The sequence below is a fragment of the Symphalangus syndactylus genome, chromosome 8 (assembly GCF_028878055.3).
Source record: "Symphalangus syndactylus isolate Jambi chromosome 8, NHGRI_mSymSyn1-v2.1_pri, whole genome shotgun sequence".
Taxonomy (NCBI): domain Eukaryota; kingdom Metazoa; phylum Chordata; class Mammalia; order Primates; family Hylobatidae; genus Symphalangus; species Symphalangus syndactylus.
Window position 1 is genome coordinate 16327674 of NC_072430.2, and position 12966 is coordinate 16340639.

A 12966-nucleotide genomic window follows, 5' to 3' on the forward strand; every position below is an offset into this window, starting at 1 on the left:
CAAGGCCCATGTGGGCCTTGGAGGTCATCTCAGGACCCTCTGGACAGGAAACTCCCAGTTTCCAAGAGTGTGGTCTAGAAGGGGTGTGCACAGGCCTGGGCGGGCTCACCCCTTAGCCCTGCGGCCTCCTGGCCACATGAGAGGTACTGGGTGTTAGGCCAAAGCAGGGCCCTGGAAAGCATGAACCCCTGCCCGCCCTGCCTGGGGCCTGAGGCCCCCATGGGAGGGGACCGGTGTAGCCTGGCACACGTGAAATCAAAGACGCAGACACAAGACTAGCCCTTGTTGTTTATTTTTCAATAAACAAGGTTTTTTTGCATGTCTGGACCGGCAGTAAACGGGAAAGCTAAAAAGAGCGCCAAGGACATTTTTTTTTTAACATTTTGGTGACAAAGTTGATACTCCTCTTCCTCCTCTCCTAATTTGGGACCGAATTGCTGATCATGTCTTGGATCGCTGTCTTTGAGCTTTTCCGTTTGTTTCGTAAACTACACACTACACCAGACACACACAAGGTGTGGCTGGGCGGTCAAGGATCCCGACACTCTCAGCAGAATCTGGTGGCCATAGAACATGGAATGACCATTTCTGCATGACGTGAAAACCGTGGCGAGGCTGCTGACTCTGCTCCTGTGGCACGGGGAGGGGGGAGTGCGAGTGGTGGGCACTGTGGAATTTGGGAGGGACGGCCTCATCGCGTGCTGGTAATAGATAATTTGTTGCGTGGGAAGGTGAGATGGTGGCTCTTCTCCACGGGAGGCGCCTGATCAGGACCCTCCATTCCCACGGCACGTGACCGGCACTGCGCTGGGCTCCCTGGGGACAGCTGTGTGTCCACCCCCCTCCAGATTGCCCCCTCATCCTGCCTGCCCTGCAGCTCCCGCACACTGCCTAGTGCTCCGCAGGTGCCTGGAAATGCTTCCTGATCAGATGAGTTGTGGACGGTGAACAAATGAATGGATGGGGAGTTGGTCAAGGACACGTCGACCAACCATGGGACGTCTTTTTCTTGTTATCAGGGGAACATGGCTGTTCTCTACAGCATCAAGATCGAAAACATAGATAATTTGATCGTCTCACCAATCTTAGAATTTTCTATTTGGGGAAAATGAGGAACAGAATCGTTAGCAGACTCAGTCCAGGTCTCACGCTGAGAGAGGCCAGGCGGGGTACCAGACGCCCGCCTGACACATGCCAACAATTCTTTTTTTTTGTCTTTTTAATTTTTTTATTTCTTAAAACAAACTCAAAATGAGATGAGATGGTGACTTATGAATGACTTTGTGGGGGAGGAAGAGGGACTTGGGGCGGTTGTCAGAGATTGGGGTGGAGGACTCAGGGGTTTGGGGTGAGGGAAGGAAGGGGAAGGGTGGGGGTGATAGGAAGGGAGGGCTGGTGGGGACAGGAAGGGAAGGGTGAGGAGAATGGGTGGGGAAGGGTGAGGGTGATAGGAAGGGAGGGCTGGGGGGGGACAGGAGGGGAAAGGTGGGGGATCAGAGGGGAAGGATGACGAGGATCGGAGGGGAAGGGTGGTGGGATCAGAGGGGAAGGGTGGGGAGTACAGGAGGGGAAAGGTGGGGGTGATAGGAAAGGAGGGGTGGGCTAACAGGAGGGGAAGGATGGGAGTCGGGAGGGGTGGTGGGGACGGGAGCTGGAGAAGGGGAAGGGGCTTGGCAGTGATGATGGTGGTCGGGGGTGACAGGGTTTTAAGGGTGAGGCTGGGAGGGGCTGGGGATGCATGCTGTGGGACTCAGGGCTGACAGTAGGGAGGGGCCTGGTGGGGACAGAGGCGGGTAGGAGGGGCTCTGCAGAGCGCAGATGATGCGGAGGAGGTGGTGAGGGTAGGGCGGGGCTTGGAATCGGGATGACAAAGGACCGGGAGTGAAGAGACCAATGGCTTGGTGGGGAGAGTGGGGTGTTGGGAGTTTGGGCAGATGCTGGTCGGGCTTTGAGTCAGGATGAGGGGGCTTGGGTGGTGGCTGGAGGACGATGAGGTCGATATTGTGTCATGACGATGGCGCAGGTGACCAATGGATGGGTGACTGTGAGTTGTGTGTGGTGACTGATGTGAGTGACTGTAGATGACGAAGGTGATGATGACGTAGAAATAAACACCTGGAGCCAGGTAAACACGGCAGCAACGCGCGATAAAGCTAAGAGCATAGATTCCTATCCAAATAGTCTAAGAAGCAAAATATTCCTATCTGGTACCCAAGGGCTGCTTAGCTGTCCAACCCCAAAAGCTGAAAAGCTAAACAGAGCTCTGTCCCATTTCTTTCTATTTTTGCAAAAAAGATAGATGCTCTTTGTTAAAAAAAAAAAAAAAAAAAAAAAGTCAAATTCAAAATTCAGAAGCTGGCTAGGTCTTTTAAGATCTGAGGATTATTAACTCAGCAACACAAATGTAAACCCATGGCTGTGTGGGCCAGGTCTTGGACCACATTTGCCACAAAACTAGTAAGCGCCCCACAAGTGACAATTTCCACTAATCCCTGTGAAAACCTTGGTGAGGGCTGTGTTGCTGCTCAGATTCTGCCAGGGGCACTTGCGGCTCAAAGTACATTCAAGTCTCAAGGGATGTCTCTATAGGGTAGAGGGAAATATAGTGTTGGGTTCTGGGTGGGCAAGGAGGGGTGGGGGAGGGCTGGCTGCCTAAGTGGCAACTCCACATGGCACATTATGACTCAAAGGGGCTATTTTTTCCCAAAAGGGAAGTGGGCCAGGAGGTTCCCCACTTTGAGAAACACAGTTAGGATAAATTTCAACATCAAGCGTTCATCCAGGATAGGCCAAAACCTTTCAGATCCCAGGATGAGACTTAGTCTTCATCAGATCCTAATTGTTGGGGTCAGGAAGTGTTTTGGTTCATACCCCCTCGTTCCTAATTCAGAGTTTTAGAGCCAGAGAGGACCGTGATGGTCGGTGTTCAAACCCCTCCCTCGAGAGGGGTGAGAAAGTGGGCCCAGGATTGGGATAGGGACTCGCCAAGGATCACACAGCGAGTTAGTGGCAGGGCTGGGACAGAGGCCCGGCCCCCCAGCGGCCAACCCGGGGCTCTCTCTGACTGACACACAGCCGCTGCACTCCGCTAAATCTCAAATCAATCGGAAAGATCTACAGGTAGCGATGTTGAGCTGGATGTGAGTGCGAGTCGGATGTGGTGTGTGAGAATTAACGAACGAAAACAATCGTAGCTTTTTGCACAGTGGGTGGTCATGTGCAACACTCGTAACGGTTTCACGAGGACCCTGTGGCCGAGACCCCCAGGGGAGGGGCGTCGGCACTGAGCCCTGGTTCTGTTGCCTTGTTTTTTTTTGGTCTTTTTTGAAATTTCATTTGAGTTTAGAGTTTAGAATAACATACTTATTTCTCTTAATCATTTAAAGATGAAATTCTTATTATTATTCTGTATCATGCATTAAGAGAGAGAAAGAGGATTGTTTTAGCATTGCGTTTGTCACACAGCCACACAAAGACAATATATGTAAGCGTAGCGTTCACCAGATTTGACACAAGAGATAGCGAACACCACAAAGATTAGGACAGACCGCATACAGTAAGCTCTGCGGAACTCCGGGAATCTAGGGGGGGCTGTGGGAACGCTGCCTAGATCTCTTCGTCGCCCGCCTCCTTGCTGAAGGTGGTCATGTCGATCTTCTCAGGGAAGATGATGTTGACGGCCAGGTCCTCCCCGCTGTTGTACTGAAGCAGCAGGTTCTTCTTCTTCCGCAGCATGTGGTTGTAGCGCAGGTTGGACACCCAGGTCTCACACTTGTTGAGGAAGATGATACCCACAGTGCCCAGCACCACCAGGCTGGTGAGCACGCCCAGGATGGTGAAGCAGATGGCCTGGCCCTCGGTGAGGAGAGGGGTATTCTTGTTGAGCTCTTTCATGGACACCTTCAGGATGCGGTGCTCGGGCTGCTGCACCGGCAGCTCGTGCACCCCAGGGGTCAGGCGGTAGGCCAGCCCGTAGCCGCTGGGCAGACGGGTGACCTGCTGGGGGCTCAGCGCGCGCTTCTTGACACAGGTGAGACCTGTGAACTCGGGCTTGCACAGACACTCGTAGCTCACCTGGGTGTGCTGCAGGCAGGTGCCCCCATTCTGGCACGGGCTGCTGGCGCAGTTGGTCACCGGGCGGCTGCAGGTCTTGTCGATGAAGCCGGCTGGGCACCGGCAGCGGAAGTCGCCCCCGATGTCGGTGCAGACGCCGTCGTTCTCGCATGGGTTGGGGGTGCAGCTGTTGGCCACGATCTCGCAGAAATTGCCTGAGAAGCCAGGGGGGCACAGGCAGGAGGCATGGGAGGCCCGGCCCTCATCGTCCACACAGGTGCCTCCGTGCTGGCAGGGGGAGCTGCAACACAACGGGGACACAGTAAACAGCCTCAGGGGCTGGGCTACAACAGCACTGCAGGGCACGGGGCTCAGGGCAGAAGGTCCCTGGCCTGACTAAGGAGCAGGTGCTCAAAACACATCAGGTGAATGAGGGAGTGAGGGAGGGAACGCCAGCCAGGGAGGCACAGAGAGGCGCCCGGGGCCGTGACCCCTGTCTGCAAGAAGCTCACCAGCAGCTCTGGGGGTGGGTGGGTGCCCACCTCACCCCCGTCTCGATGCTAACCTGGGACACACCCGACCTCCCATGCCAGGATGCCCACGTCCTCTCCCACCTCTTACTGCACCTCTCCAACCAGAGGACTGTTGGTTAGTCACTAGCCAACTGGGGAAACTGAGGCTAGGAGAGGAAAAGTCAGTGACAGCCCAGGACTGGAGCAAGCCCCCTTCCCTTAGCTCCATCCCTGGGCTGCTGGGGCAGAAGAACCAAGCAAGGGGCGCCCCTGACTCTATCCCGGGACCCACTGTCGTCCTTCGTGCCTATGTCCACTGTTGCCGCCAACCCTCATTATTATTATTATTAGCGGTGTGGATCCACAGGCTATTGTGCAGGAAGCGCTTGGGGACTCTCAAAGAGAAAGCAATACGAGGTCTGTCTATGCTGGCACAAGCCAGTGTCTGTGCCAGGCTGTTTAATAGTGGTCCATTCACCCAAGTGCAGCTTTGCAAACCAAAGCTGTTTGCTCAAAGTGGAGCACAAGGAGCATTTAAAGTAAGTGCTTTTAAACGAGCAAAGCCCTTTGTCATCCGATAAATGCCAAAACTCCGGGGAAGAAGGGGCAATAAACACAAGAAATCAGCATTGCTGCTTCAGGGTGTGGGCTGCGCGGGAGCTGGGCTCTGAAGGAATTTCAAGGGCCTTAGGCTCTATTTTGACACACTGGTTTAAGTCCATTAGCGAGAAAAGCAAAATATTTTAAGGGTCTCGCTCTGTTTTTCTCCTTCTTGCTAATAAGCAGAAATGGAGTTCAGTTTCCATCAGCCCCCACTCTGACTCCGTCTGAAGACTGATCTTTGGAAGCCCCGTTAATGTCCGCTTACAGCTTTTACAGACTACTGGGGTCTCTGTGCCAGCCTGCAATGTCCGGTCAAGATAAGCTTATTTGCATGTTAGCTTCTGTTTCGTCAGAGGAAAGGGACACCCCTGCCCCCCAACTACAGGCCCAGGACTGGGTTCAAGTTTGGATTCTTATATTCGGACTCTGCCTCTGTCAAGATCTCCCTTAGCTTCAGGCTAAGCCCCATCCAATGGGGAGGAGGGATGGCTCAGGGCCGCCAAAGAGATAATGGGTGGACAGCGGCTGAGCTGCTGGGAAGCATTGTTCAGGGAGGTCCAAGTGAAGACAGTGGCCACTCTTTGTCTGTTACGTCCACTGCCCAGGAGTCCCAAAGCCCCCTTCCCCACTGAGGATAGCCCACAGCTGGCCCACCTCCTCTCGTGCTGGCTGAAGCCCAATCTTTTCACCTCTCAGCCTGGCAACCCCCTCCACAGACATCCCAGAAAATCCAATTGCAGAGCCCACCAGTTCCCCAAAACCACCCCCTGAGATAAGGCAAGTGGGTTTTACAAACAGCCTCAGCCCCGCGGAGCTCCGATCTCTTATTACGTTGCCTTTAGAAAATTATGCAGCTCCGAGTGTCAGTTCATCATTCCGATCGACTGTCACTCACACGCATCAGGACTTGAGAACATCAGGGGAATATGAAATCGCCTTCAGGATCATTTGATAAAATTACGGCAATGACACATTCCCCCGTAAATACCCCCATCCAGGGCGGTCCCCCACGGGGCTGCCAGCATGAGCGCTTACTTCATCTTTTGTCAGAAGACAGGTCCAACAAGGCTAGGCTGAAAGGGTCTTTAGCGGCCGCATGAAAAGCAGCATTCATTAGATCACGCATAGGAAGGATATTTACCCATTGATCACACAGGGCCCGTCCTTTTTCTGGCAGTCCTTTCCCGAGTACCCGGGGGCACAGGAGCATTCATAGAGGCCATCGTCCAGGCTCACGCAGGTCCCGTTGTTGGCACAGGGGGTCGAGGAGCAGGCCCGAATATCTGCGGGGTGACGGAGAAGCCGAGAACTTAGCTTCCTCTCCATATACAAGCGTGATGCGGACCCCAGTGGCCTTTAAAATGGCTCTATGGCCACCAAGTGGGGTCTTGAGTAAGAGGGTGTAGGGAGCCCCCTCAAAGACACCCGTGAAGTAGGCTGAGGCTCAGGAAGCTGAAGGGGTTTCCTTGCCTAAGGTCACAGATCAGAAAGTCGTGGCCACTGATATTCAAGCCAGGATAGCTGTTCCCTTTGCCTGGCACCAGGTCACCCCATATCCAGCAACATGTCCGTGACGTTCACTGTGGACATCGTGCCCCTCCCTGCAACAGCGTGCCTAGCTGAGATTCCCTAAGGCCTGTCTCCACCAGACAAGACTGCACCTCCACCCTCTCCTGTTGGGGAAGGGGTCCTGACCAGCTGGGGGATAAATACAGCCCAACCCTCAGAAAAACCACCAGCGCTTCATAGTTTTCCATCAAAGAGGGGCAGTGGGGGGGATGGAGATGTAACGACCCCCCTCAGTCAGGAATCAGGAAACCTGTCAGCTCCAGCACTACCACGTGTTCCTGCGGTCTCCCTTTCCGCACTCAGGCTCTGAACTCAAGGGGTCCCTAGTAAAAAGGCTGCATTTTTTAAAGCCAGGGAAATTAGAACTACTGAGCGCTCTCTTATCAGCACAGGTTTCCATGAGCACTGGTATATTCCCACCATCTTTTAACACCTTCCATCATGCACACTTCATTATTCAGGTTCAGCAAGCCAGGGACGAGCTGATCACAAGGGCCTGCGTCAGGGGCTCTCTGACGATGGAGACCCCAGCTCCCCAGTGGGGCCAGGAAGGGACCCCTGTCCTGCCCTGTATCCAGCCTGCTGCCATGTGGCAGCAGAGTTCAGCTCCTCCCCATCCTGGGCCTCAGTTTCCCTACTTATAAAAAGAGGGTCTTTCCCTGGCCAATCTCTGAGGGACTCTTCAGCTTTGATTTTCTATAATTTGAGCTGCTGCACCTGCCAAACAGAAAGCCAGGGGCAGTGAGAGACACAGCAAGCTAAGGCAGGCTGGTGGCGGTGGGGGGAATCCCCCGTGCTGAGGCCACACATGTGCATATCTTTTCCCCCTCTCAGAGAGACCCACACCCTCGTGGAGGGGAGAATGCAATCAATCAAGGAGGAAGAGCCTGAACGCTGCGTTGATGGACTACCCTGTGGTGTTCCATGGAAGCCCGGCTTGGTGCAAGGACACATAAAGAGGATTTATCTTTACGGGACAGCACCGGCAAGGCATTAGCACGTGGCACCTCCAAGTCAGGCTCCTTATTCTCTGCACCCAGCTCTCCTGTCACTCGGAATCTTAAATTTAAGCTAAAAAGCTGGCGACCACCCCCAGCTTGTCCCTGCAGCTCTCCCTGCTACGCCAATCCTGGATCAGCCCTCCTGAGCCTCCAACCCCAAGACAGGGGTGAACTAAGCTGCTCTGAGGAGAAGGCTGCTTGGGGGTCTCTGCCGGGACAGCAGCTGTGGCCACGACAGCCTCAAAGACGGGCAAAAAGGGAGAGGGAGGGCCATGTCTTCTCTGGGACCTTAGACTCTCTGGCCATCCCCAAGCTGGCTGCCTTTGTCAACTTGGTGGGGAGGGTCATACCAAGGGCCCATGAGAAGGGAGGCATTTGTCTGGAAAATTTCAGCAAGGGTATACTGCATTTAGATACCAAAAAGATGGGCTCCAGGCTAAAAGCCTAACCCTGATCCCAAATAGTGGCTTTGCTGGAATCCCCCAGATCCCCAAACGACTCAGAGCTGCTGCCGCTGCTTCTGTGAGGGGCAGCAGAGATGCTGGCCAGACCATGAGTCAGCTGCAGATAAACCTTGCACCATATTGGGGGGGCTGGAATTAAGGACCAGAGACAATTCGGGGTGGGAGGGAGCTCAGCTTCAGAACCACAGCTGCCCTGGCTGTACAGGGCAGGGGCCATAACAAAACGCTCTTAGGTGTTCCTTAAGGAAAGATGTTAGATGCAATCGAAGATAAAAATTAACTCTCTTTCTGGGGCTGGGGGAAAGGGTTGTAGCTGGCTTTTCGCCCAACTTCTTTCATATCCCTTAGCAGACACTTGTGCTTCTCTGATCCTCAGTTTCCCTATCTGTACCGTCTTTACTAATGTTGGGGGCCGACGGACAGAGGCCCTGAGGGCAGGCTGCTACGCAGCTGGGAGTTTTTTTGTGGACTTCAGTTTGCTCAAACGTTAGGGCAGGTTTTGCCAAATGAAAATGGGCTTAGACGAACATTTCGCAGCCTGAAAATGCAGTGACGGCCAACTCTCAATTGCTTGGGGTAATGGAGGCAAAGATTGCATAAATTAATGAAATCAACAGATAACACCCATCTTCACTTTAACCCTTTCTCAGCTTTTCCCAACCGCAGCCTCCCCCTTTACCTGACCCACTCAGTCCAGGCCCCCCAGCCCTGTCCTCCTGGCCCTGACTTAGCACCTGCCCCTCAACCACTGAGCAGTGCTGGCCACCCCCCACCCTGTTTGTTTGTTTGCAGCCTCTTTAGGGTCTTGCGTGTGCTTTTCTAGGGAGTCTTAGCTCCGAGATCCCCAGAGCCCTGTCCATCACTGGGCTTCCATGACCTGGACAGGCAGCCTGGGGTCTGTGGTCCCACCAGCCCAGCTGTATGTGTATTTTGTGACTCTTTATTCAACAGGCAGCTCCCCAGCCCCATCCCATGTTCCCTCTAGGTGCTGGGTGCTGATGGTACAGAGGAGAGCAAAATAAAGTCCCTACCTCTGAGGAGGCATTCGGTACCCGCAGGAAATTTATAAACAGATCTTTAGAATACAGGGCACGAGGTGTGCAGGAATGAGGAAGTGAGGGCCACCAGCAACAGGAGACTGGGAGGAGGTGGTGGGGGCCGGGGCAGGCAGGTAAGGACGCAGGGCTGAGGTGAACAAAGGCGAGTGCCAACCTCTATCACAGAGTTCCCCGTCCCAGCCGTCGGTGCAAGTGCACTGCCCGGGTTCTTCACAGAGTCCGTGAAGGCAGCCAGGAGAGGTCACGCACTGGTCACACAGGGGACCCTGCCAGCCAGGCTGGCACCTGTAAGGGGTGGGGGAGAAAGGTGGGGACATATGAAGAGGGCAGGGGTAGAGAGGGAGCTCAGGCTACTTTCTGTGGAACCAAGGACCCTTGGGGGTCTTTGCACAGTGGCAGCAGGTGGTCCCGGGAAGTAAACACCAGCCACCTGAATGGGAAAACTTAAAGAGAAAACATGCCAAGCTGAGGGGGCCAACTTGGAGGGGCCCCGAGATCCCGGGGGCGTGCTGCGTTTTGCCGCAGTGGCCTGCAGTGGTCCCACCTACCACCCCGCCTCTGAGAATGCAGACAGGAGCTGTGGCTGCCCGCCCCCCCGCCCCGCCCCCGCCCTCATCTCCCCCGCTGGCCCCACCAGTTTTCTGCAGGGGCCAGGAAGCTGTTTGCTGCAGCGCAGTGGCCAAGCCCCCTGTTTCTTCTGCCTGACTTCACGACTCCCCAGGCTTCTGCATGGCCCCCACAAGCTGCCTCTGAGGAGCCACTCTATTACCTGCAAACATTGTCATCCTCGCAGAATCCATTTTGGGGGTTGCAGGCCGGGAAGCATTCAGCCCCTGAGGTACAAGAAAGGTTATACAATTCACCCCACCAGGCCCCAGGCCAAGGCAAAGGCTGTCTTCTCCCACACAGCCCACCACTGCCCTCGAGGGCACCAACAGCCCTCTTGGGTCCTACCAGCCTGGCACACAGTAGGCACTTCCTATCCGAGCATGGATGGAGCTCAGTGCACTCAAGAAAAACATCTCTGCCACGTTCCCAGCAATGAAATGACCACAGTACACTCCCCCTAGTTCTTAGGATCAGGAGAAACACCTTCTCCCCCGACCCCCAAAAGCAAATACGACACCTCAAGTCCTCCTAACAGCGGGGACGGGGACCGTGAAGGGAAATATGTTGACCCCTGGGCACGCAGCCTGACCGTCACTTTTGCAACCTGAGCTGAAAAGGGGAGCAGATTTTGAGGTGTTCAGCTCCGGGAAAGCCCAGACAGGTTCACCTCGTGGGGTCCCCAGTAAGGCGTCTGTATTATTTTTAAGGTTCATCCCTATTAAGCCGGGCACCCAGGTCAAATCTTCCCCCTTTCCCCTACCCCAGACTCTTCGCATTAAGAAAACGATGACGACACAGGGTTTTGCTTAGCGAGCTGAGGTTGCAACAACACTGCTTAGAGACTCTGACACTTTAATAGGCACCTACTGTGTGCATTTACTCAACCAGCTCTCCAGCTTTCTAGACAGCCCCCTCACAACCACTGGTGCAACGAGTGGGGGGGCGCTGCGGGAAGGGGGCAACTCTCTCGCTGTCAGAGACAGATGGCCGCTGCAGACAGAAGTGTCGCAGCCCCTCACCTACAGAAACGCGCCACGCAGGAAGGGCTCAGGCTCGGCTTCTCTGGGAATTGGGGGCTAAGACGGCAAAGTCGCCCCCCACCCCCGCCCCGAGACCTGTTCCCGAACGTTCACACAGGGACACCCCAAAGTTGCACCCCAGAGTATTTTCATAGAAGACTCCACAACAGCACCTCATTTTTCCATACCTCCTCGCTCAGCGCACCGACACCCCTCTGGCGCCACTTCTGCGGGGCAGGAAGGGGCTGGGGGTCTCACACATCCCCTGCGCACTGGGACCCCTGGGTCGGGCCTTGGCATGCGAGCGTGGTGGGTAGGGCGAGACAGGCACAGCGCGCGGCTTAGGGCTAGGCGGGACGGGCGGAGTTGGGGCGCATGAGACGGGGCGTGCGGGGCACCGGGCGGCCGGCGGGGCGTCGCAGGCTTCCCCAGAGGGGGCGCGAGCCGGGCCGCCGGGGGACTCACCATAGGTGCTGTGGCCGAAAGCCAGCAGGAGCAAGAGGACGCGCAGGAGGGCTTCGGTCGCGGTCATCTCTGGGCGGCCGAGGTCGCGGTCCCGGGAGCGGTGCGGGCGCGGGTCCGGCTCCTGGCGCCGCACTGGGCTTCTGGTTGCGGACGCGAAAGGGGGCGCGGGCGCGCAGCGAGGGGAAAGCCAGGGCTGCACCGGGCTGCGCGCTGCGCTCTCCACCGCCGCTGCCGGGGAGCTGCCGCCGCCGCCGCGCGCGCCGCCCTTTTCGTACCGCCTCCCCCCCCGCGGCCCCCGCCCCCCGCCCCCGCCTCCGTGCGCACGGGGCCGGCGCCGGCCAGTCCCGGTGACCCCCTCCCCTCGCAGGGCCGCCCCCGACCACTGCGGCGTCCCGGAAGCCCGCTCGCGCACACGGGTACACTCTTGGCTAGACGGGCACAGGTATCCCGCGAGCGTTTGGCACACGTTCCCTCACACAGGATAGCACGCGGCCGCCGCGCACATACAGGCCCTCCTAGGACAAGTCGCAGGAATCGAACCTGGGCCGCAGACCTCCCCGCAGAGCACAAATCCGCAGCAGGAACACCGAAACACTTATCGCTGACGTCCCGGGCACACGTGCAATGGTTAGATACCCAGGAAAACACAAAGGCGCACTATGAAGATGTGAACTAAGCATATAGTTACACACGCACACAGAAAAACCCCCAGGAAAAGCCCGACGCCCCCTGTACCCCTGGCCATGAAGACGCAGAAAAATGCAGTTGCCCCGTGGCAACCCGCACCCCGCAACGGAAACGCACACGGCAACTCAAACACACTGTAGCCCAGACGCCGTATAGACACAGTCCTGGGTGGCAGAGGGTCAAGCGGACCTGCGGTTACCCAACCATGGGCATCCTTCCCCATGTGCCGACCCCCTGCACACAAACGGGTACGCAGAGCCACCTGCACACCCAAACACACGTGTAAACAGACGGACACCCGTGCCCGCATTCAGTCACATCCACGCCCACACACACAGCATCTCAGTCAGGGCCTTAGCCACTATGAAACACAAATGCACCGACTCCTACGCACACATGTACGCACAGCCACGCACCTGATACCCACAAGCACACATACCCAGCTGACTCGTGGTCACACACACTGACAGAAACATATACGCAGTCCCCAACACACACACGATCACATCCGTCTTTGTCCACAGTGGCATGCGTGGGCAGCCTCACCAATGTGCTCTCACATACACACAGTAGCACTCCAGGCACTCGGCACGTATTCCAGACTCACTGGGAGACCTTCTCTGAGGGGTCGCCCGCCGGAGAGGTGGAGGTAGAGGATGCTGATTGCCAGAGACCTTCTTTCTCTGCAGAGCTCCCAGGGAGAGGAGGTGCTCCTCAGGCACCCCTCCTCCCCATTGCCCCCAGCCTAGGCTTAGAGCCCTGCTGGAGAGGAAAGTTCTGCACCCCTGCACCCAGTCTGGATGGGGGAGGGTCAGAAAGATAGGGAGGAAGAGGGGTAGGAGGGGATTAAAGATATTTCACCTCCTGGGGGAAGGGTCCCAGGCGTCCCAATCTTTGGGTGGGTCGTTTACGATATTTAATTTGCA

The 12966-nt window shown here is 56.1% G+C and overlaps 1 protein-coding gene across 2 annotated transcripts; it reads right to left on the reverse strand.

The window, feature by feature from the left end:
• Positions 1-276: 276 nt before the first annotated feature.
• Positions 277-11597, reverse strand: DLK1 (delta like non-canonical Notch ligand 1). Of its 2 annotated transcripts, XM_055291392.1 has the most exons (6): positions 11354-11597; positions 10030-10093; positions 9415-9545; positions 6310-6451; positions 4075-4354; positions 277-3855 (listed from the first exon to the last, which is right to left on the reverse strand). In XM_055291392.1, the coding sequence occupies exons 1-6, from the start codon at positions 11418-11420 to the stop codon at positions 3607-3609; spliced, it is 933 nt and encodes a 310-aa protein (XP_055147367.1). In that variant the 5' UTR covers positions 11421-11597; the 3' UTR covers positions 277-3606. The 2 variants fall into 2 exon arrangements, with proteins under 2 accessions (XP_055147367.1, XP_055147366.1); XM_055291391.1 differs by having other exon boundaries at positions 277-4354.
• Positions 11598-12966: the final 1369 nt, after the last annotated feature.